A 25,299-nucleotide genomic window follows, 5' to 3' on the forward strand; every position below is an offset into this window, starting at 1 on the left:
GTCCCCCGCCTGTCAGTTGCTAGCAGTTTACCGGGGTGGGGTGGGCAGCCCAGTCTCCACGAAACGAATAAAAAAATGACCGTACATTTTACCCCTAAGGGTTGGGGAGATTTGGGTCGCCACCGCCCTCCCCACCCCAACCCCCAGTGCAGGTCACAGTGGCAAGATGGGTGGGGGCGGGGCGCCGCCTTAGGGGCCAGGTTCTTGCAAAGGGGGAGGGGGCGAGGAGAGCTTCGGGGACTCTGGTCTCCACCTTCCCGGTTTACCCCTGGGGTGCGCGGAGTGCCCCCCAAGACAAGAGGCTGTGGGGTTGGTCCAGGTTGGAGGGCCAAGGGGCCCGGTGGCGTCGGGGGTCTTTCCCTGCAGGGTGGGTGGGGGCTGTCACCACGTGGCTTCGCCTTTTTTTTTTTTTTTTTCCGCTCCATTTTTTTTTTTTTTTTTTCAAGTCGATTTTATTTAGAGGCGGCGCCAGGGCGGCCGCGGAGAAACGTGACACACCAGCCCGCTCGCAGGGGTTTCGGACCGAAGGGAAGGAGCCGCGCCGCGTCGTCCGCCTCCCTGTGCTCCGCAGGCACTTCTCCCGGGCTACCCCGAACTCTCCCGTGACCTCCGTGTGCCCTCAGGCCGCCCACCCGCCCGGAGCTCCGGACAACTTCAGGGGTGGGGTGCGGAGAAAGTTTGCAGCTCCTGCCGCCCGCCTCCACGCCGCTCGGCCTAGGAGGCTCTCCGCCCGCGCTCGCCCGTTCGGCCTTGCCCGGGACCGCGTCCTGCCCCGCCACCGCCACCATGAACAAGCTCTACATCGGCAACCTCAACGAGAGCGTGACCCCCGCAGACTTGGAGAAAGTATTTGCGGAGCACAAGATCTCCTACAGCGGCCAGTTCTTGGTCAAATCCGGCTACGCCTTCGTGGACTGCCCCGACGAGCACTGGGCGATGAAGGCCATCGAAACTTTCTCGGGTAAGAGCGCGGCCACCTCCCCGGAAAACACACACTTACACACACACACACACACACACACACACACACACACACACACACACCGAAATCCCGAACAACGGAGACCTGCAGCTCCTCTTCCCTTGCCCGCCAACTCTTCCCCGGGCCCGCGGGGCTCGGCCCCGGTCCCCTGCGTCCACCGACCTCCCTCGACGCCCCCTCCCCACGCAGAAACAGTCGGGATTGCCTTCCCCCTTCCCCCAGCCCGGGACGCTCGGGGCTCCTGGCCCCCCGCCCTCCCCACCGACGGGGCGGGAGCCCCCGTTGGCAACTGGTGGGGTGGGGGTGGGTCTCACGGGCGCTGGGGTCCGGGTCTAGGCGTGGTTTCCCCGCGGGCCCCCCCCACCCCCTCCGCCGAAGGGCCCCCCTGCTGGAACACCCCCACGCCCATGCTCTCTCCGTCCTAGGCCTTTGCAGGAGGGGTGTTCCCGCACCTCGGGGCTTCCCGCTCTTCCTGGGGACGAGCCCTGCGACAGGACGCGGGGGGAAGGGGCTCCCGCCTCCCGCCCAAGGCCTGGGGCTTGAGCCATTTTGATTTGAAAGTGGGGCGTGAGCCGGGTGGCGCGGCGGCGGCGGCGGCGGCGGCGGCGCCGGGTCGCCATGCTGCTTCCCGAGACGCCCAGGCTGGGCCGAGAGGCGCGCGCGCGGCTGCCGCGAGGGACCCTCCCCACCGGGCCGCGCCGCGCCGCGCCCCCCGGGGCCCTCCGCTGGCCCTCCGGCCCCGACAGGTGACGCCTGGTCGCCGAAGCTCTTCTCGGTGGCCCGGCAGGAAAATAAAAGTTTGAACGCTCTCCTCCCACCCACCCAGCCCACTCGGACTGAGCGGGTGCTCCTGTCCCCCGGCTCTTTGCTCCTACTTCTGGGAGTCGCAGGAGCAGCGCGCTCACCCCCAAACGCTCTCACACCTTTCCTAAACCTGGCTCTCGGAGCAGGCCCTTCAGCTCGCCCACGCGATTAGTGGAAATCAAACGAAAAATTTGAAGAACAACGAAATGACGGGTTCCACCATGCCTGGAGCCACCTTTCCCCGCACAGGCTTCGGCAGCTGGTGCCTGGGTGCCTGGGAGGGCCCAGGACCTCTCGAATTCAGCTAATGCCCCTTACCCACCCTCCCTCCCCACCCCCACTCCTGAAGCCTCATTCATTTTTATTTATTTATTTATTTTTTTTAATCTTCAGGGAAAGTAGAACTACAAGGAAAACGCCTAGAGATTGAACACTCGGTCCCCAAAAAACAAAGGTAGGAAAAGCGCTCATTTGGGGGAACTGAGAGGAATATTAAGAGGGTCCATAGCGTCTCCAGTGGAACAAACCCATGACTGGCCTTTCCACCCCCAACTCCGGATGTTGGGGGCTGGGAGAGAAGATTGGCTAAGATATTGTAATGGGTGTTTTACAGCTTTAAAAAAAAAAGAAAAGATAGAAAAAAACCTCAACAACTTGGGACTGGGGTGGGCCAAAAGATGTTACTTGAAGAGATTAAAGAAAAAGAATCAATAGTGTAGAAGCCCTGTGGAGTTAATTCAGAGTATGGGACCATGTTTTTAGGGGAGCTTAACTACGGAGAGTTCAAACTCATGGCGGGGGTGATTTCTTCAGCTTCCTGCTAGCCTCCTTTTTTCTCTCATCCACATCATAATTTGAAAGTGGATTTAAGGGAGTCCTTTTGCTATTGGGGGTAAAACAAATGAGCAGCCTACCCCCATTAGAATCTCCTTATGCTGTGTTAATTTCGGTTACAGGCATGGATTTTGTTGCCCCCCTCACAGCCCCTCATCCCCAGCCCCTCACATCTTATATTGCCCCTTCAACTGGATTTTCAAAGAATATGCTTTGGCTGTGCTATCCCTTTCCAGCCCCCCCACCCCCACTCCTTCAGCCCATTGTTACAAGGGACCATCTGGGGTGAGAGCTTTGTGCTCAGGCTGTGAGCTGGGGCGCTTTGGAGGGTCTAGAACTCCCGGGGATGAATGGGTGTGTGTGTGTTCTCATGTGAGTTCCTTTTACCCTGTGTTCCGTCTTTTCCAGCAAAGTGGGGTATCTCCGTCTTCCTCCCCTAAAATTCGGGGTGCGTTTTCCAGTCTGCCTTGAATTCTGAAGTGTTTGGTTGAACTCTGGGCAGTGTTTCTCGAATCAGACTTTTTGAACATGTTGACAGTGCAGTTTTCTTTCCTGTCTTAGTCGGAAGCATCCCTCAGTGCGATTTTGATCCTCTCAACCCCTTCTCAGCCGGAAACTTCCTGTATTTCTGAACAGTTTTTGGCTCTTCCTAAGTGGAAAGGTGTGTGGGGGGTATTTTTAAAATAATCTAGGAGGTATTTTTAAAATAATCTAGGAAGTGTGGCTGGAGGTTAAACTATTCTGTGGTTTGGTTTTTAGATTTTTAAGTGACTGAATTAGTGTATCTATAGATGATCAATATGGCTTGTGTCTATGTTTATAGAGTATGTGATTTGTTGTCAAATGCTTGAGAAATTTATTGGAAAGGTGATTAGAATTAGGAGCAAAGAGGCACTAAAATTGGAAGGAAGGAAAGTCTTCGAAAAATTTTTTGGGAGGTGAAAATAACATAATTGAGTTAAATTCTTTGAAGATTATGAATATTTAAATCCAAAGCTGTGTTGATGGGAAATCTAATAACTGGAATTCTGAAAAATGTGATAATTCCTCCTTCCCCTGCTCTTGAGAGTGCTTTAAAATTTAAAACCGAAGAAGGGAAAAGAGAACGAAATAGCAAATTGTGGTGAAATGGAACTCAAACATTTATATTTTAATTTTCATGGTGCCCTGTATTTGTGGATCTTTCTCTTCAAGCCATCTGCCTGCTTTATGGCATTCTTATCTAGGTTCCTTGTTCCCTCCAAAATGCATTACTAAGAGCTCTTGTGAGTGGAAATGGAAAGAGGGTCTGTGAGAAGCCGGTTCTTAAAAAAAAAAAATTCCCTCTTCATGTCCATATTCAGTTCCATCTTTTGTGTGTTCTCCCCTTCACTGAAATACTTTTTGAACCAAACATTGAAGCAGCTGTAATTTTTTTTTTTCCCTTCTGGGTAGTGGTGTGGGAAGAGGCTATTTCTAGCATGAACCAATTTTTGAAGTCCGGGTTTAAAAAAAAAGTTTGTTTTCGTTAAAGTCAGTTTGCTCTGTTTTGTGTTCCTTGAGGAACAGCTTGTTGTGGTGCTTGTATAGTTTGTGTCGGAGCATACACCTTCAGTTGAGTTATTGCTGGCCTTTTCAGTCTCTTGAAACACAGAAGCAAATTTAGTCAGCTAACATTCTAAGCAAAATGAACACCTGTAGAAGTGTATTTTTTCTATGTGTATTGTGTTTTCAGTGTTTAAAGTTGAACTCCTGATACACTCAAGTGCAAATGAATTATGACTTAAAAATATTCCTGTATTTTGTTGTTCCTTTGAATATATTTGATAAATATGATTTATACCTTTCAAAAACCCAATTAGTCCTAGCATCATATTTAAGCTGAAAACAGCAAATTTGAATTTTAAATATGAGAGACATTAAATTTCACTATTATCTTCCCCAACTCTGTCAGCCAGTACTGGGAATTTGGTTGGCAATTTTGTTCTGTAATTTATATCTATTCACTGGTGTATGTTGGTACAAAGGAGAAGGACCCAAAGCATTTTAAAAACAGTTATGCAGCATTTGTGTTTAGATGTGTCTTCTTTAGGAGACTTAAGAAAAATTGAGGCAAGGAAGGAGCTGCCTGCCATCTTAGACTTTCTTAGGGAGGGAAATGATTTGATTTACTTTTGAAGAGAATGAAACTTTCCTTACACCTACCCCTGAGGCCTTTTTCTAGGCGAGTGTCCTAAACCTTGCATTGTACTTGTCAACTGCTACCATCAAAATAAAATGTTACCCTTAACATATGAAAGATATTTTTTTCCCCAGGTGATTCCAACTTTGATCTCTTTTCCTTTAAATTGACTTAAAATGAAGTGAGTTAATACCTTCTCCTAAATTTCCAATGATTACAATGAAAACTGGTCTCTTTTCCAGGGGTGAAAAACTCTGAAAAGAGAATGTATTCCAGTTTGATTCCTATTTTATATAAGTTTAGTTTTCTGGACTCAGCACCTTAAAATCTGTGAAGGGTTGTTTTGTACATGACAGGAAATATTTTCAACGTATTTAAAATGAACTGTAGAAACCTTGAATAATTGAGTCACTAAATCTTTTCAAAACATGTTAAAAACCACGTTCAGAAATAAGTTTGCATTTAATCAGAAAGCAAACAGCACACAGTTTGGAGCTAGAGGCTGAAAAATGGAAAGGAAGAAGGTTGAAAGATGGCAGCCTGGCTTTTATAGCACTTATGTGTAAGCTGGGGGTGGGTGGGGTGGGAGGTGGGGGTGGCACACACCTTTAGTTGGGAGCCAGAGGCAGGAGGATCTGTGTGAGTTCAAGACTAGCCTGGTTTACAGAGCAGTTCCAGGACAGCCAGGGCTGCACAGAGAAACCTTGTCTTGGAAAACAAAACAAAACAACAAGAAGTTTATAATAGAAAGAATTTATAACTTTTTTAGTAAAAAGAATGTTGTTAACCTGTATATTTTTAAGTGAAAAAATGGTTGTCTTTGGTATTTGGAGAAATGTATATACTGAAGTTCATTCCCTCCATTTTAGTTTCCACTTAGAAATGAATTTTACAAATTCATAAATTTCCTTTATTGCTAGAAAAAAGCCATAGTTTCTTAATCTGGTAGTTCAGATTTGAAGACGAAACTTGCCTGAGTATAATTAACTGTTCCTTGAAAGCATTGTGAATTTCTTAGCCCTGGGTTTTCTGGAATTTTACTGTGATGGTTTCTCAGATAGAGAGTTTGGGATTCCCATCACTAACTTCAGAGTGACTTTATTCCAGTTGTCTGGGTTTGATGACATGGGTTTTGGTGGTCTCAGTGTTTTGGGGGTGAAATACATAACCACAATTGGAAGGCTCTTGATTCAAGGGTTCTGGGTGTCTACCTTTCAGAATTACCTTAATAGATCATTTGAATCTAATTCACTTGAGTAGCTGCTTTTAAGACGCGGGAGGTTTTTGGTGTTTTTTATTTGTTTGTTTTGTTTTAATGTATAACAGTCAGTTGACAAAGATATCATTTGAGACAGGCTAGTGAAAAACACTTAAAAATATTTTATTAAAACCTTTTATTTGAGCCCAGCAGTAATCCCAGTAATCCCCTCAGAGTAAATCCCTGCAGAGGCAGCGGATTTTTGAGTTCGAGGCCAGCCTGGTCTAAGACAGCCAGGGCTGTTAAACAGAAAAACCCTTTCAAAAATCAAACAAAAGCCAACTAACCAACCAACCAAAAACAAACCCAAACCTTACATTTGAGCTGGGCATAGTGGTACACACCTTTAATCTCAGCACTCTGGAGGGAGAAGCAGATCTCCGTGAGTTTGAGGCCCGCCTGGTCTATGTAGTGAGTTTCAGGACAGCCAGAGCTATGTAGAGAGATTATCTCAAAAACAAACAAAAAATCCTCTCATCTGGTTTGGTTAAGTGAAAAGGGGGAGACTAGCAAGTGTTTGTGTTTTGAGACTGGGTCGGTCTCATTGTGTATCCCAGGCTGCCCCCAGCCTAATGGTAATCCTCCTGCCTCAGAGAGCCTCCAGAGTTCTGTGATTACAGGTGTGATTACAGCCACTGGACCTTTTCATGGTGAGGAAAGATGTTTTTGGTGCATACCTCGATTTGCGTGTGGAAGGTGGTAGGGATAGTGTCATAAGACAAAAATGAACCTAAGGCGATTGAGGAAGTGACATTTCCCCATCTGTTAAAATTTAAATTGTCTTGTCTGTCCCCATCTCTTAAAAGATTTTAAAATGGGGATGTTGTTTTAGAAAGCTCAACTTTGATTTGAGGAGGAGAGTGGTAAGGAGAAGATGGAGAGACAGGGCCCGAGAGGGGGGAGGCAGTAGAGATTGGGGTGTTGGATTCCCACCTCGCTTTGAAAGAAGAGCCACTGGAGGCTCGTGGTCACCCTCTGTCACCAGGTTTAGGAAGACAGATGCAGTCAGCATGAGGCAAGGCTAATTTTGTTTTGCCCTGAGTTTTTGGACTTCCGTGTTCAGAAACAGAGGGTGGGGTGGGAGAGGAGAGAGCTGAGCGCTCGAGGCTCTTCCTGGACCTTCCTGTCTGACCTTCTCACCGTGACCTTCCCGGCCCTCACGCTTGCACCCAGTGCTCTCCTGAGCTCCACTTCCTTTCCCAGGGTCCTCAAGACCCTGGATCAGGACTTAGTTCCTGGTACCTAGATTCTAGCTATTTCTTAGACGGAGGACTCTGTGGGGCTGAGCTCCCTCGTCAGACCTTCCCGTCCTAAGGCAAAAAGAGGGGCCCTGTGAAGTGAGAGGAAGAGAAGCACATGCCGTGGCACTTACCTTACCCTTACCCAACACCACTGCCATTGGCTGCTCCGGGCGTAGAACTCTGATCTATACTGTCAGTTTATGTAGTCTGTGATCTTTACAGACTGGGACGTCAGTTTGTATGTCCTGAAGGCCCACTGAAACAGTAATGGGGGTTTGTTTTTTTCTTTTTTTTCAATGTATAAAGACAGGGCTGGGGAGATGGTTCAGCTCAGTTAAAGGCGAGGCTCACAACCAAAAATAAATGTATAAACAGGTCTTACAGCTGACCCCCGGGGAGGCTTTGACTCGGGGTCTTATTCCCTGTCGGAAACTTGTGCTCCCACCCACTTCCACTATCCTTTCTAAACATCTCTCAAAAACAGAAGCAAAGCTCTCTTAAATGAAACAAGGGGGCTGGAGAGATGGCTCAGTGGTTGGGAGCACTGGTCTTCCAGAGGACCTGAGTTCAATTCCCAGCATCCACATGGCGGCTCACAACTGTTTGTAACCCCAGTTGCAGGAGATCCGACACCCTCACACAGACGTGCATGCAGGCAAAACAAAACAAAAAAGAAACCCAACATGTGCTTAAGGTAGATGTCCATTTGGTTATTGATCATTGATTTGGTTAGAAATGGTCCTATAAGATAAAACACGGGGCAGATTACCAGCAGGAAGACGTTCAGTTCAGTCCAAATTCTTCCCGTGTGGAATAAGATGGCTTTGATCAGCGGTGACCATGTGTACTTCATAGAGGCAGATCGGTCCTTTTAGTGCTGATATTTATTGCACAGTCAGCTTTATAAGACCCAGGTGTTTTTGTTTGTTTGTTTACCTTTGCAGTGCAGTAAGTTTGGAATAAATATGACAGGAACCAGCTTTTTTTCAAAACACAAGCCACTGAAATCAAATGTGTGCTGATTACAGATAAATCATGAGGTTTTCCAAAGTAGGTCTGGCCCTCATAATTTTAATACAGTTAGAGAAAAATCTGATTGCAGCACACTGACCAAACATCAGAAAAGCAGTCCTGTTGCAGAAGTTGACCACCAGCCGCAGAGCTGGCCATTAGGCAACTGGTAGATGAAAAATACCAAGTAAACAGCTGGATGGCTAAAAAGAACTGATTGGATTATCCAGATATTTTCAAGTCCCTGGGGCAGTCTTACACAGTTGATATTTGGGGGCTGGAAGGCACAGAAGACACAGTGATAGGGGCTGATTGGGAATTTTTGTTGAGTTTGGGGAAGGCCATTTGGAAATTTTTCTCGGGAGGCGGCAAGTGCCAAGTGTTTTCTCTACCTGTAATGTTTGTCTGTTCTGTGCATTCTAGTTTATATTTCTTTTTTTTTTTTTTTTTTTTTTTGGTTTTTCGAGACAGGGTTTCTCTGTGTAGCTTTGTGCCTTTCCTGGAACTCACTTGGTAGTCCAGGCTGGCCTCGAACTCACAGAGATCCGCCTGGCTCTGCCTCCCAAGTGCTGGGATTAAAGGCGTGCGCCACCACCGCCCGGCTAGTTTATATTTCTTTAGCAAAAGGGGCTTTTCCAAATATCTTAATTTAGAATTAATTTCAGGTTAAGTCTGAAATGGAAATATTCGGTATGAGCAAAATCTGAGTGAATAGTTTGAACAGAGTTTGAATCTTTTTTTTTTTTTTTTTTTTTTGGTTTTTCGAGACGGTTTCTCTGTGTAGCTTTGCGCCTTTCCTGGAACTCACTTGGTAGCCCAGGCTGGCCTCGAACTCACAGAGATCCGCCTGGCTCTGCCTCCCGAGTGCTGGGATTAAAGGCGCGCGCCACCACCGCCCGGCTCAGAGTTTGAATCTTTAAGGGGAAAACTTAGAAATTATTTGCTTCCCCCCCCTCCCCCAAGCTGGATTTCTCCGTGTAGCTTTGGATCCTGTCCTGGAACTCTCTGTAGACCAGGCTGGCCTTGAACTCACAGAGATCCACCTGCCTCTGCCTCCTGAGTGCTGGGATTAAAGGCATGTACCTCCACTGCCCAGCTTATTTGCTTTATTGAGACCGGTCTTACCATGTAGCTAGGGTGACTTAAAATGTATTTTTTAAATTGTATGTGTGTGAGTGCTTTGCCTGCATGTATGTGTGCGCACTGTGTAGATAGATACCTTGTGCTCACGAGGTCCCAAGAGGGAGTTAGAGCCCCTACCTCGAACTGGAGTTATAGGTGACTGGCAGACAACATGTAGGTGCTGGGAATTGATTCCAGGTCCTGTGGAAGAGCAGCCACTGCTTTATCCACAAGGTCATCTCTCTGGCGCCCAGGAAAACTCTTTAAGAAGTTGCATTCCTAGAGACTCCGTGCCATCTGTCTGTCCAACTTGGGCACCGATATCCTCTTTGGGCCTCCACAAGCTCCTGTACACGAGTGTGAAAAGCCTTAAAAGAAATCTTTTAAAAAGTGGTCTTAACCAAGAAGCAGAGGCAGGAGGATCTCTGAATTTGAGGCCAGCCTGGTCCACAGAGTGAGTTCTAGGACAGCCAGGACTACACAGAGAAACCCTGTTTTGAAACAAAACAAGAACAAAAAAGTTGGTTTTAAGATGGGCACACACAGCCGGGCGGTGGTGGCGCACGCCTTTAATCCCAGCACTCGGGAGGCAGAGGCAGGCGGATCTGTGAGTTCGAGGCCAGCCTGGTCTACAAAGTGAGTTCCAGGAAAGGCGCAAAACTACAGAGAAACCCTGTCTCGAAAAACCAAAAAAAAAAAAAAAAGATGGGCACACACCTTTAATCCTAGCACTCTGGAGGCCGGGGATGGGGTTGGGGTGGGGGTGTCTTTGAGTTCAAGGCCAGCCTGGTCTACAGAGTTCTAGGACAGCGGTGGCTCTGTAAAGACACCCTGTTTCAAAAAAAGGAAAAAAAAAAGTTGATCTTCTTAAGGTTGTTTATGGAATCTTTTAGGGGGAGAAATCATTCAACCCCCCCCCCTCCTTTTGGCTTTTCAAGACAGCATTTCTTATGTAACAGCCTTGGCTGTCCTGGAACTTACTTTGTAGACCAGGCTGAACTCAAGCTCACAGAGATCCGCCTGCCTCTGCCCCGAGTGCAGGAATTAAAGGTGTGAGCCACCAGGCCGGGCTCATTGCCTGGCTGTCCTGGAACTCCCTTATATAGGCTAAGCTGGCCTAGAACTCACATAGATCCTCTGCCTCAAGAGTGCTGGTATTAAAGGTGTGGCATTATTCAAAACTCCTAAGGATCAGGAGGGAGGAAGCATTCCAAGGCCAGAGTCTTGATTCAGCTGAGGTCGTCCGTGCACCTTCTGTAAATGGGCTGGAGGAAAGATCTTCCTCACGGAAGAACCAGTTGAAAGCAGAGACTCCCAGGTACTCTGACTGTAAAGTGTGCCAAGAGTAGTAATGTAGCGGCCAACACTGTCAGCACTATTATATTATTAGAACACTGTAGCATTGCTTTGCTCTAGACATGGGCTTTGCTGCTGCCCCTTGACCTGGCAGGCCTTTGTCCTCTTTCCAGGCTTCACAGTTCTGTTCCGTAGAGCTGTGGTTGCTCCAGAATTGGAATGGAGAATCAAGGGTGTTCGAGTTTGAAAAAACGTTTATGAAAGGTTTTGTTTTAGGACTGTGTCTGGGTGTTTATCGAAGACATTCGATTAGGTGTTTCAGTTTGCTTGTATACTTGGTGACTTTGGCACATACTATGTCATAATTTTATTGTTTTGGTTTGCTGGGAGACTGGGTCTTTCTATGTCACCCAGTCTGGCCTGGAACTAACTCCTTGGGCTCCTTGGCATGCACTGTACTGGTGCCAGACTGTGGGCTCGGTGGAGGGTGCCTTCAGAATGCTCAGTTGTGGGCAGCCTTCCAGAGCTTCCACTCGACCAACTCCTAGACTAGGAGGGATGCACCTGGGCAAGCGTGGTGCCCAGGAGAAATGGGTTATTTATTACATTCCCTGGATGTCCTGAGCAGGTCCAGGCGCCTCTCCGTAATTTCACTGTTGTGGTTACTGTCACAGGTGTGTGGAGGAGAGGGAACCACTTGGTCAGACGAAGATGTCAGAATGGGAGGAATGGGATGGTAATCCCGACAGGGACAAGCAGCTTCTCTTTCCCTGATGGCAGATAATAGGGATGTTGGTTTTTATATTCTGCTTTTATTAAGCTCATAAAGCAAGCGTTTAGAAATTGGGGATCCCCGAGTGCCCTCAAGGAGATTGACCCCAGTTCCTCCTTCCCTTGCCTCTGCCGCAGCCCCACATTCCCTCCCCGGTTCCCTGCTCTGCAAACAGGCCCACAAAATCCACTCAAAACTCATTTTCCTGGCCGCTTTCTCCTTTCGGTCCTTGTTCCAAGTGCACATGTCATACCTTGGGTGCAAATGTCCATAGCCCAAGGTGGGAAACTTCTCTCTGGATTGGGTATGGGAAAGGTTTTCAGTCTGGATGTGGTTTCTGGACCTTTAACAGCGGTCGACTTTAATCAGTTACTATAAAGGTTTTACAATTCGTTAATGCAGAGTGCTGTGTGTCACAGTTGGGATGGCTTTGGGCTCATCAACTTCTCATTACATGAGAAAATGAGGGGGAGACAGGAACTGAGATGAGACTATTGGAGAAGGAAGTTGGAGATGTGAGTTCAGGGTTAGAAGCTTTATTCAGTCTCAAGGACTCAGTCACTTGGCTGGAGAGGTCCATCTGTCATAGAGCCCAGCATTAACGGACAAGGATGACTGTTTAGAGAGCTGGCTTTTCTGGAGCCCGGGTGTCCTGAGCAAGGACTGACGGTACTAGACTGTTGAGTGGGGTGGTCAGAGGAGCAGGGATTTTGTTGTTTTTTGTTTGTGTGTATTTCTCCCGGGGGTGGAACCCCAGCCTTGCTGAATGCCTGGCACACACACTACCAAGGAGAACACCCCTGGCCCGGGATTTATTCTTTTTAAAATATTATCTATTCTTATGTGTATGGTTTTTTTTCCTTTAAAAAGTGTTTTTAAATGATGTGTGTTGGGGGGATATGCACATGGGGTGCAGGTGTTTAAAGAGGCCTGAGGCGTCAGATTTCCCTGAGTTACAGGTGGTTGTGATCCACATGACATTGGGTGCTGGGAATCAAAGTCAGGTCCTCTGGATACATGCTCTTAAACAATGAGCCATGTCTCCAGCCCCTGAGTCCTGGAAGAGCAGCCAGTGCTCTTAACTACTGAACCACCCCACCCCCCAATACTCTTGAGTGTTTTCCTCTTCATTAAGTTATCCCACGTAAAAACAATAAAAACAGCTGGCACGCTGGGTGGTGGTGGCACACGCCTTTAATCCCAGCACTCTGGAGGCAGAGCCAGGCGGATCTCTGTGAGGCCAGCCTGGGCTACAGCTCAAGACCCAGGACAAGCACCAAAACAACACAGAGAAACCCTGTCTCAAAAAACCAAAAACCAAAACCAACCAACCAACCAACCACACAAACAACAAAAAACATGCAGCTGGCACACACCTGTGATCCCAATTCTGGGGAGGCCATCTGTTTGTGATCCCAATTCTGTTTGAGGCCATCCTTATCTACACACTGAATTACAGGCCAGCTAGGACCTCACAGTGAGAGTACCTTAAAAAAGAAATGCTTCAGAGGGATTCTTATTGAAAAGGAGCTCTGTGTGGAGGTGGAATGATGATCTTCAGGAACCCTGTGCCTGTCTGAGCTGATCAGGCCCCACTTCCGACCCTTGCTGGCCCTTGAATGAGCAGCCTCCTTGCCTTCCTAACCAGAGGAATGCTACCTGTCTAGTTCCAAAGCGCCTTTGCTTTCTTTTTTTTTTTTTTCAAGAGAAAAAAAATTCCACACTGTCAGCAGCATTTGCCTGGGGGTGTGAAATTCTATTTGCCAATCAGCCACTGGCTATTAAAAATTGTAAAATATATGGCAGATAAGTGTGAGACAATATTTGGCAACCTAGCACTGACTTTGTGATAGTTTGCATATTGTCGCAGGAATTGGTACTTCTAGCCATGTATATACATTCACCCACTCCTGCTTATCCTTTGAATCTACTGTTTATGGAATGTCAGTCACTTCCTTTGCTAGATACCTGAAGTAGAACAAGGGAAAGGCCAGACCACTCCTGGGTGTCTCCTGCTCGCCCATCCTCCCTTTTCTTTGCGATGAAGTGGCTTTTCGTTGTTGCTGCCCACTTTCCTGCATGGTTTTTATTTATTGGGTTTTATTTAGCAGAACCGGAGCTCCTCGGCAGGCAGAGGGATGAGAGAGAGAGAGAGAGAAAGGGGGGGGGGGGAGAGGGAGCCTCCCCAAAGAGGGAGGTACAGGACAAGGTTCTTTCTATTAACAAGAGGAGGAATGCCACCTACCTGCCCTCTGGCGGTTTCTCTTTAGATCAGGAAAGCTGTGGGACTGGCCGGGGATTATGCTCTCAGATGGTGGGGTACATTAACTCATAACTCAAGAGCTTGAACGGAGGAGGAGGAGGAGGAGGAGGAGGAGGAGGAGGAGGAGGAGGAGGAGGCGGGTGGCAGCTAAACTGGATTTTGGAGTACAGGCAAGACAAAAAATAAAGAAGTGGATTAAGGAGGTTGGTGGGCTGGCAGGGAGTTGGCATTCAGCGCTGAGAGTTAAGGTGGGTAGACTTGTTACTGCTCTCAGTGAGCCTCGTTGAGCATTATGGGAGGATCAGGGATCAAAAAGTGTCCTCCTACAATTGGAGGGGGCTTATGTTGAGTAGCTAACTTAGTTCCATGCTGTTCTCTAAGAACTACAAAGGAGCCCCATGTGGGGGTTCACACCTGTAATTCTAGCTCTTGGAAGCCAGGATGGAAGGGAGATTGCCCTGAATTCAAAGTCAGCCTGGGTTCCTCAACAAACAGAAGAACTACAAAGATGTTCTCGCCACCGCATCCAACTGAAAAAAAACCGAAGCTCCAGCTGTGTTAGGTGACAGCCACAGAGCCAGCCGAGGGTCTGCCTTCAGTAGGGGTGCTTGGTTTTTAAAGGCCACCATTGGTGTGTAAAGCTGAGCTGTCCCTCACACACAGGCTGGATCTTCTCTCGAGCTTTATTGGAGTAGCGGAAGCTTTGCAAAGAAACACACCCGACCTGCATTTGTCTCTGCTTTTGAGCCTCCTCCTTTCCCAGGCTGAAGGAAATAAAGATGGTGGGTCCCGACCGGCCATCTTCCCTCATGTGGGCAGGAAGTTGGGAATAGGGATTCTGCAGTGGGATCTAGGGTCATTATTACTTCTGGACCTTTAGTCTCCTCACCCTGATTCCCTCCTCCTCTAGAAACTTGAATCTGGGTGAAGTGCTGCAGATCTCCCAACCACGATCGGTTCACTGCTTCCCAGTTGTTGCTTTGTGGGTGGGGGTGGGGTGGGGTGGGGAGAGCAGGAGCTTGGGGTCAGGGCAGAGGATGAAATGTCTTCCTCCTGCTTCCCCTCCCCGCAGATAGGGACGAAGAGTGACCTTTGAATGCCTACTGAATCATAATTCTTACATGTTGGCTTCTAGGGCATTACCTTGGTTTTCTGGAAATCAGGAACAAGCTTTATGTCGCCCTGGCCATTGCCTCCTTGGGCAGGTCGATCCGAACCTCTTTTACCACCTGGGCAGTGTTCCCACAGCAGCCTCATGTTCCAGGTTCACAGACTTTTGTGTGTAGAGACAGACTCGAAGTACCACGCAAAGCTGCCTTATTAAAGCCGCACATTAGTAAGGTAACTGATGACACCCCGAAGGTAGGGCGAGTGTGGTCGTTTCTCCCCCGAACACCCTGCTTCATTACGGGGCAAGGATGACTTTTCAGCTCTAACTTGGCTGTCGAGCCTTGGCCTCCCATGGCTGTCGAGCCCCTGGGTGGTGTGGCCGGTGCCGTCCCCCTCCCAGATCCCCGTCTGCCTTGTCTGGAAGGCCGCCCCAGCCTGGTCCCTGCCCTGCGGCCGCCCGGGACGCCGCTGTCCCCGAGGAGGGCCGCCTCCAGGGCCATTTTCTCCTCCCCAGCCTCTTCCCGGCGCCCTGCCCCCTCCCCGTCCCCCCTTAAATGTTTGCAGGCCGGTTCTCAGGCGGGAAGCCCCCTCCCCCACAGGACCACCTCCGTCACGGCCCTGACCACGGGGAGGTCGGGTCTGGATTTACTAAAGGACCCCGGAGGGGGAGCCTGCCCCGCGCCGGCTGCCTAGCCCGCCGATGGGGTCGGGTTTCGGCCGGTGGCTCTGCAGAGAGGGAGAGGGAGAGACAAAGGGCAAAGTCCCGGTCCCCACCCCACCCCCGCCCCGGCCGCCCCTCCCCCGCCCCCTCCCCCGGGCCACCGCCGGGGCCCCTGCGCTCGGGACCCGCTGCGCGTCCTCGGGCACCCAGGGCGCCTCGCTGCGAACCTTCTCGACGGTGGCCGAGGGGCTGGGGCGCACCCCGGCCCCCGCCTCCCTCTGCAGCGTGCAGCAGCAGCCCACCCAGGCCTTGGGGTGGGAGAGCGCGCTCGCCCTCGCCCCCCGGGTGAGGTGAGGGGCTGGGGGCAGGGGCGCCCCGAGGGCCGCGGGCGGGCCTCTCAGCTGCTCGGGCCTTCTCAATGGCGCGGCCGCGGGGCTCCCCTCCTCCCCCAGCTGCCGCCGCCCTCCCCCACCTCAGCTGCCGCAGCCCTGCCCAGGCGCGGCCTCCTCTCTTGCCCTGACTGCTCAGCTTCCCAACCCGTCTTGGCAAAAGCCCGCGTGCGAGCGAGGCCTAGGCCCTGCGAGCTGTTGAAGACCCGCCTTTCTTCCTGGGCAGGGTGGCCGAGAGCCATTTTGGAAAGCGCTGGTGGTCCTGCCTCTCAGTAGTCCCCGAACTTGGGGGAGAGGGCCCTGCGGAGGGCCAGGCCACCCATTCCCCCACCCCAGTCCAAGCAGAACTCGGGATGGGCGGGAATGGTGGAGGAGACTCGATCTGAGAACACCAGCACCTAGGATACACTCTTCACGAACTCGCCCTCCAACAGGTATTTGTTGACGATCGGCGAGGACACACCAGAGTCCTGGTTTACTGATAAAATAGGTTAGATTTTAGTCCTAAGGGTTTTCAGCATTATGCTAATCCTTTTTCACTGGGCAAGGTTGTGAGTTGCCTGATTTCTTTTGAGGTTGGCCTGCTTTCTTTGCTTCTAAGAACTCCACCTCAAGATCTTTGTCTTGAGCTAGGCTCCATTTGCCTCCACCCTGGGTAGACTCCTCTTTCCAAGGTTCCCCACATTGCCTTCCCATGCTTTCTCCTTAGCCTGCCCTCTCAATGGCTTCCCAATGCTAGACCATTTGGCTCCCGAAGAACTGTGGTGGGGATGTCCGTGGAGGTCTCTCAGAGCTTGTTAACTCTTCCCCAATGCCTTGGGAAGACCGAGAAACTCTGGCCACTGACAGCCTGAGAGGGTGAGGGCAGGGCTCCTAGGGAATGACTCTGTACCCACACAACACAGGAGGGTCTTCGTGTGGGCAGACTCTTTCTGTGTGTACTTTAAGCCTTAGTAAAGGCTCCATCCTCACGTCGTACCCCCACCCCCCCACCCCGGTTCCTCCTGCTTCCCTTCCCCCACGGTTCAGCTCCACTTGACTAGACCCCTGCAGTTAAAAAGTTAAAAAGTAAGATGCTACCCAAAGCCCGGGGTGGGGGGTGGAGGCAGCAGTTGGCTCAGGAGGACCTGGAATTTGCCTGGAGAGAGATCAGCTGTCCAGAGCTTCTGTTTTGGCTTTCTCTGGGGCTGCCCAGATGAGTAAGGGGTGAGGATTAAAAAAAAAAAACAACCCACAACAAAAAAACCTGTGGGCTTTCTTGTCAACCCGTTTATTCCCAAGTGAGTGAGTGACAGTGGATGCTGAGGTGCTTGTGTGCTCACTCTCCCCCCTCCCTCCAGTTAGCACCTCCCCCTCATCCACACTTTGACTTCTTTGCCTGCTCTAGATCTAGCTAGTGCTTTGTAAAGGAAGAACTGTCACGGCCACTACCCTTGGGCCTCTGTAACAGATCTCTGACGGCCATCCAGCCGTATTATAGGGTAGTTAGCTGTTCTGCAAATGAAATCTGGTGCCCAAATTAGAGCCGCATGCAGTAAAAGCCAGTTGGCAAGCATTTAGCCATACAGAACATGGGCATTTTTCCTGCTCTTACCGCCAGACTTAATGGCTTCTGCTATGCTAACACTTCGCTTTGAACAAGCAGCACCGTTTGGTGAAATCAGCACAGACCAGCCTGGAGAGCTGAGTTCCAGTCCTACCCCTAAGTTGGCTAGTTCTGCCCTGTCGGAACCTTGATTTCTATGTCTGAGTTGAGGGGACAGCTCTGAAATTCGAATCTGATTTTCCTTAACCAGAACTTCTTAGTAACAAGAGGTGTGCAATAAATAACATGTCCTAGTGATGCCCTCAATCCCCAATTTGGCATTATACACAGGTAAAGACCTTTTTGGAGGAGAGGAAATCAGGGCTAGGCCTAGATAAGGAGCGTCTCGCAGAAGGCTTTTCCTTTCCACGTCTCTAGCATTAGTTTAGGAATCAGGATACACGTGGGACAGTGTGTGTGCCATATCCATTTAAAGTTCAAAGGCTTTTGCTGCCAAGCTTGATGACCTGAGTTTGAACCCCAGGACCCACATCCTGAAGGAGAGAACCAAACCTATTTGAACATGTTAACCGACCTCTACGCATGTTGTGGCACGCACACCTCATACCCCACACCCCAAACACACACAAAACAAGCGAAAATTTTTAAAAAATCTTTCAAAGGCAGCGTGCACACAGCTACCTTCCATTGATGGCTGTGCCTTCTGGTGCACACCCACATGTGCTTTCCCTGGGGTGGTGGTGGTGGTGGTGGTGGTGGTGGTGGTGGTGGTGGTGGTGACGGTGACGGCATCTGCCTTGGTTCTAGACCTTGGTTACTTTTTCGGCCTGAGTCCTAACCTGCAGCTAGCGACTCGATAGAATGCCCGCCAGCCGCCCGTCCCGTCTGGCTGCCCTGCCTCTGGATCTTCCTGGCACGAAGCCCTGGGCATGGAGCCAGTTCCTTCTCCCTTCCCGGCACCGCCCCTTTTCTCAGCTGCTGCCCTGCCTGGAGCGTGCCAGGCCGGCCCCCTTCAGAAGTTTTCTGGACTTCCCACTCCAGCCCATTTTGGTACCCACCTCTCCATTTTGTATGTGGTTAAGAGGATGGGAAGGAAGTATTGATAGTCTTGTGGTGATCTGGAAGACGAAGACCATCTTAGAAGAGGCAGTGGTGAGCATTGTTTCTTATCTTAGCTTTGACTTCTGAGTCAGTCCCTTAGGGTGCTTTTGTTGGGGGGGGGGGAACCAGCAGAATTACCTGCCTAGTAGACACCCTGTCACCCAACCAGCCTTAGCTGCTCCCTCCTTTCCACACCAACAAGCTGACCTGGCCACCACTGGACTGGAAACCCCATCACAGTCTGCTCGGCACAGTGGGACAGTGTCCAGCCCCATGGAGCAGCAATGAAGCCAAAGTGGAACTACAGAAACCATTAGTGTATGTATTCACACATGGACGTTTGAATTACAGTCTCCACAATAAAAGAAAGGTTAGGTGAGTGGGTGATGGCACCTGCCTGTAATTCTGTAATCCCAGCACTCTGGAGGCTAAAATAAGAATTTTGAGAGTTTAGGCCAGCTGAGGCCCCAGCATGAGACCCCATCCGGATTGGTGTGTGTAATTAATATTAAGATTTACGGGGCTGGAGAGATGGCTCAGCGATTAAGAGCACTGGCTGCTCTTCCAGAGGTCCTGAGTTCAATTCCCAGCAACCACATGGTGGCTCACAGCCATCTATAATGAGATCTGGTGCCCTCTCTGACTACAGGCAGAACACTGTATACCTAATAAATAAATAAATCTTTAAAAAAAGAATTAACGCCGGGCAGTGGTGGCGTACACCTTTAATCCCAGCACTAGGGAGGCAGAGCCAGGCGGATCTCTGAGTTCGAGGCCAGCCTGGTCTACAGCGTGAGATTCAGGACAGGCACCAAAACTACACAGAGAAACCCTGTCTCGAAAAAAAGAAAGAAGGAAAGAATTACATATTTATGTGTAGCTTAAGTTTTTCTGTGTCCGGGCCTGCCGGCAGTTGCTCAGACCTAAGCAAACACACAGAGACTTGTATTACTTATAAACTGTGTGGCCGTGGCAGGCTTCTTGCTATCTAGTTCTTATATCTTGAATTAACCCATTTCTATTCATCTATACCTTACCACGTGGCTTGTGGCTTACCAGTATCTTTACATGTTGCTTCTCATCATGGCGCCTGGCAGCGTCTCCTGCCTCAGCCTTCCACTTCCCAGAATTCTCCTCTCTGCTTGTCCCGCCTATAACATACTTCCTGACTGGCTACTGGTCAATCAGCATCTTATTTATCAGTCAATCATAGCAACACATTTTCACAGCATACAGAGGACATCCACAGCATTTATGCACAATATTTTGTGTCCTTTTGTTTTTGAAAGGACTTGAATAAGTAGCCCAGGCCTTTAAATTACTGTGCCTCAGCCTCCCCAGTGCTGAGGTTACAAGTTTGCACCAGCTCACTTAGCTGTTTTTGGGGGGGCAGGGGGAAGGGTAGATTTAAGACAAGGTCTCATGTAGTCTAGGCTGGCCTCAAACTCGTGAGCTTCCTGCTGGGATTATAGGCGTGAGCCACCACACAGCTCTTAGATATTTTTGACCAAATTATCAGAAGATTGTTGCTGGGCAGTGGTGGCACTCGCTTTTAATCCCAGCACTCAGGAGGCAGAGGCAGGGGATCTCTGAGTTCCAGGACAGCCAGGGCTACACAGAGAAACTCTGTCTCACAAAAACAAAAATGTGCACTGTTCTTGCAACACATGTCAAATGGAGCACAACCGACTGCCTCTCCAGGGGATCCAGCACCCTCTTCTGGAGTCTGAGGACACACACACACACCATTAAAAATAAATATGTTCTTAAAAAATTGAACAGTAACAAGAATTTATATATTATATAAACCCTTGAAGTCAAATCAACATTCAGTTCTACATTTGCTCTTGGTCATATTGTTGGTCCTCAGAGGTCTCGAATTAGTGGTTTCCACAACACACCGGAGCTGCCAAAATAGCCTCTGGAATTAGAAGGCTCCAGCAGTTGGGCTCTTTCCAGAAATGTAGGAACGTTATGGAAGCCTCTGTGTATGTGTGTGTGTCTATTTTCTCTCTCTTTGCTTGAGACCAGTTGGCCCAAGGGATTTCCTAAAGTCCCACCTTGTGTTAAGAGTGGTTGGATTACAGATGCATCTGAGCCCCAGTGGTCAGCTTTCTGCTGATGAGTCAGAATTCAGTACTTATGCTATAATGGATGGAGTATGGCGTGTGTCTACAGATTTGAGCATCCCTGTGATATGATTGGATGGGGTAGGGTGGCTTTGTAGGGTCTCACTATGTAGACCAGGCTGGCCTGAACTCAGATCCACCTTCCTCTCTCTTGAGTGTTGGGATTAAATACATGGCTCTGTTATTTTTTTAGATTTATTTTGTGTATATGAATGTTTTGCCTGCATGAGTATATGTGGATCACATACATGTATGCGGGATGCCCGCAGAGGTCAAAAGAAAGTATCAGAGGCTCTGAAACTAGGGTTGCTGATGATTGTGAGCCACCAGCTGTGGGATCCAGACCCAGGGCCACTGCTCTTAACTAGTGAGCCGGCCGGCTTCAGCCCTGGCTAGCTGTTTTGATGCATTCCAGTTACAGCAGCAAACCCACCACTACTCTGGCATTTATTTTAATTTATGAACTGCTGCATGAGGAATGGTGGACCCCAAGGCTTCAGCACACTAGGCAAGTGTCCTGTCCGTGAACTCCAGCGCCAGTTCCCTGACGTGTTTTCTCACTTTGAGAGAGAACCTGCAGGCTTCACTGACGACAACTTAGACTTCATTTAACTGAAGTTTGGTGGGTAGATGTGTGTGAACCTTTGGGTTCTTGCATGGATTCAAAGTTTTCATTAACCCCTGAAGTCTTGAAATTCTGCACATACTTTTTTTTTTTTTTTTGGATGGAGTGTTGTTACCTTTTATCATTACCTTTTATCACATTCCTGAAAAGAAAAAGAAAAGCTAATAACGAAGTTTCTCAGACAATTAATGTACAGAAATTCCTGTATTTAAGAAACTTGCCTGGGGGGCTGGAGAGATGGCTTAGTGGTTAAGAGCACTGACTGCTCTTCCAGAGGACCCTGGTTCAATTCTCAGCATCCACGTGGCAGCTCACAACTGTCTGTAACTCCAGTTCCTGAGACCCAATACCCATGGCAAAACACCAATGTACGTGAAATAAAAATAAATAAATTTAAAATTAAAAAAAGAAAAAAGAAAAGAAAGTTGCCTGTAGTTAGACGGGGTGATCCCCTCACCCCGTCTAGGGACACCAGATACTTGAGATGACCAATCCTACTGTTTAAACCCCCAGATGTGAGAAGTGGTCCCCAGAGAGTTGAAGGTTGACTGGAGACCACAGGTGGAGGAGAGCTTGGGGTGGAGTGGACCTGAAGATTCTGGTTTAATCTTGTTTTCCAGGAGATGAAAGTTCTGGGGCCTCCGCAGATTGTTTGGGATTCCAAAGAAATGCTGCTGCCACCCCCTCCCTTTCCATTCCGCTTTTCCTGTCTTGAATCAGGCCAGAACTTTCATTGATTGCAGGTGGCACCTTTCACTCTGGGTGTCGGGGTGAATGGGGCACTTTGGCAGAGAATAAGAACTTTTTAACTGGGTCTGGGGAGATGGCTCATAAGACAAAGACTGCTCATTGTGAGGACTCAGGTTCAGTTCCCAGCATCCACATGGCTGCTTACAACCAGTTCCAAGGTATCTGAGAAGCCCCTTCTGGCCTCGGCACTGCACACATGTGCTGCACTTACACACCGGCAGACTCATACACATAACATGAACGCTGCAGTTCATAGATCTTAAGAATAACAAGCAGAAAAAGTGACTCAGGACTGTCAGTGAGGCTGGTGTAGGGGGATTGCTCTAAGTTAGAGGCCAGCCTGGCCTACAGAGTTAAGACTCACATGAAAAAAAATGGGGATGGGATGTGACCTGGAGTATAGCTCAGTAGTAGAGTACTCGCCTAGAATCCATAAAGCAAACGAATCTCTGGATTTGAGACCAGTCTGGTCTACAAAGTGAGTTCCAGGACAAGCAGGACGACACAGAGAAACCCTGTCTCAAAACTAGAAAACAGCCGGGCGGTGGTGGCGCACGCCTTTAATCCCAGCACTCGGAGGCAGAGGCAGGCAGATCTTTGTGAGTTCAAGGCCAGCCTGGTCTACGGAGCGAGATCCAGGAAAGGTGCAAAGCTACACAGAGAAACCCTGTCTCGAAAAACCCAAACCAAAACAGAAAACAAAAACAAGCAAGCAAAAAACCCACACAAACAAAATGGGAATCAGTCAGTTTGGGTACAACTCCTGGCTTTGGCTTTAGTGGTTATGTGGACAAGACATTCATTAAGCCTCTTAATCTCAGGGCCCTGGGTTGTGAAGCAAAGCCACTGGTGGTCTGTGCAGTGGGAGGAGTGTAAGATGGATCTAGCAGGCATCTAAGTCTCAGCACACCCCGCCTCCCCAGACCAAGTGTATATGTATGCTATGTAATGGATGTCCTGGTACATCTGTCTTTCTGCTGACTCTCCCTGACCTGTTCCTCCTGACTGGTCCTCACACCCCCAGGTTGGCGTGGCAGTGGTCTAGAGTTGAGATTTCCTAATTACCATATGTTCGGTGAGCTGCCCTCCAGGGCTGGATCCCTGACTGGGTCAGAACAGGCAGAGGACATGAAAGCTACAGGCTGTTGGCACTTAGGAAGCGTTTTTGGCTGGTGTAACCATTGCCTTTAATGGCCATTGCTGGCTGTTCACACTCTTCAACAGGTTGAGCTGCTCGGGGATTGGGGCAGTTACTGAGTTTCTTCTAGTTCTCGCTCCTTGCTGAAATAGGGCTTGGCCCTCCAGGCACTAAGTGCTCAGCTGTGTGTGGTGCCCTTTTACCTGTGGGGCATACACTGCTCAACCTGGTCTTGGTGGGACCTGGTTATGGGAGCAGGGTCGTACATAGGTCGGACAAGCTGTGGTGGTGGAGGGGAGGACTTGGGTCAGGTGGGGCTCCTAGGCAGTGGTTCTTTCTAAAATCCCCATCATTGTGAACACATTGAAATACTGCAGTGGCTGTCACGGTCTCTCCCACCGAGTGGTGCTTGCCCACCCTACTTTCTGGTCTTCTTTGAAGTACTAACAAGGGCTTTATTGGAGTTAGTTTCCTCCAGGAGAAACCAATGTGGAGTGAAATCGGAGTTTGTCGGGCTCACTCTCCATCAGGAGCTCCTAAGCCGGTGGTTCTCAGCTTTCCCAGTGCCGCGTGCCCTCTACAGTTCCTCATGTTGTGGTGACAATCATAACGTTTTTCTTGCTACTTCATAAATGTAATTTTGCTACTGTTATGAATCATGTTAAAGCTGTGCTTTTCGATGGTTTTAGGCGACCCCTGTGAAAAAGGGTCCTTTGACCCACCGGTTGAGAACAGCCGAGAGTCTAAGCCCTCAGCACACCAGCCTAAATCGACCAACTCTGGGCCTCCCATATGTGGGGTGAAGGAGTTGTCCTAGGGGGTTGAAATGTAAGCAAGGGAATTCGGGTTACAGGTCTCAGCATTGCCTTGTGCGGTTTGGGCCTGAAAGGAATTAGATAGCACCAGGCCCAATGGAAAACCAGGCTTACAAGACAAAGGTCCTCGGATGCCTCAGCTCTTCCAGGCCACCCCCCTCTGTTTTAATCAGGGCTAGGGGCCTTTGCTGAAAAGGAAGCCTAGGAGAAGCCTAGAGTGGGTTCCCAGGGTGGGGTGTGTGCCCCAGAGGGCTGAGGGAAGGCTGCTGGGATGTCTTTCTTTCATTGGTTGGATGGCCTTGCCCTCCTCCCCCCTCCCTCTCCTGTAACATTCCAGACATTCCTGCCGATCTGCCTGCCATTGCTTTCTGGATATGGATTAATGTCCTTGCAGAGATCTGGTTTCTGCTAGCACCCTTCTGTTCTGCCCTTCCTGAGTAGAAGACCCTGAACCAGATCCAGGAGGGAAGTTCTGACCTTTGACCATGGATTGCACTAATGGACTGTTTCCAAACTAGGCTCCTGTGCTCAGTAGGGTTTGCTTTATGCGTTATTGCTTGGACTCCCAAGCAGGCAGTCCTCATCATCTTCTGCCCTCCATCCAAAGGATTTGCTGGAAGGAGGTGGGCTGGGCTGGACCATTCCTGCTTTTAAACAAGGCAGTCTTCGTTTCTTTCCCAGATTCTTCAAGTGGAAAATAACCAGTGTGTCGTTTTGGTCGGCAGATGTGTTTTGTGAGAATCCCTTACAAGGGAGCCACAGCTTCTTTTTGGCCAACCCTTGGACCTGATACCTGGTACCTGATGGGATGAGGTCTATGGACTCAGAAATAGACGTCATGGCTCTGTGTGTGTGTGTGTGTGTGTGTGTGTGTGTGTGTGTGTGTGTGTGTGTGTGTGTGTGTGTTTCTGATGCTGGGTGCTGGGATGACAGGCATTTGACACCATGACTACCTTTCTTTTTTTTTTTTTTTTTAAGATTTATTTATTATGTATACAGTGTTCTGCCTGCATGTGTCCCTGCAGGCTAGAAGAGGGAGCCAGATCTCATTACAGATGGTAGTGAACCACCATGTGGTTGCTGGGAATTGAACTCAGGACCTCTGGAAGAGCAGGCAGTGTTCTTAACCTCTGAGCCATCTCTCCAGCCCATGACTACCTTTCTTTACAGTGCTGGAGCTCGAACTCAGGGCTTTGTGCGTGCCGGGCAAGTACTGTGCCCCCTGAGTTACATCTGTTTGTCTGTCTGTCTTTCTCTTGCTCTCTCTCTAATGCCGCCTTCACAAGGACTG

General features: G+C 49.3%; 1 protein-coding gene across 1 annotated transcript in view; it reads left to right on the top strand.

Annotated features, from left to right (window-relative positions):
* The first annotated feature begins 786 nt into the window (after positions 1-786).
* Positions 787-25,299, top strand: part of Igf2bp1 (insulin like growth factor 2 mRNA binding protein 1) — a 41,943-nt gene continuing 17,430 nt past the window's right edge. The window contains 2 exon segments of the mRNA XM_052757738.1: positions 787-961; positions 2,180-2,240. Of these exon segments, the coding sequence (XP_052613698.1) occupies positions 787-961; positions 2,180-2,240 (236 nt within the window).

Source organism: Peromyscus californicus, unplaced genomic scaffold, assembly GCF_007827085.1.
Source record: "Peromyscus californicus insignis strain IS unplaced genomic scaffold, ASM782708v3 Scaffold_3__1_contigs__length_106647218, whole genome shotgun sequence".
Taxonomy (NCBI): Eukaryota; Metazoa; Chordata; class Mammalia; order Rodentia; family Cricetidae; genus Peromyscus; species Peromyscus californicus.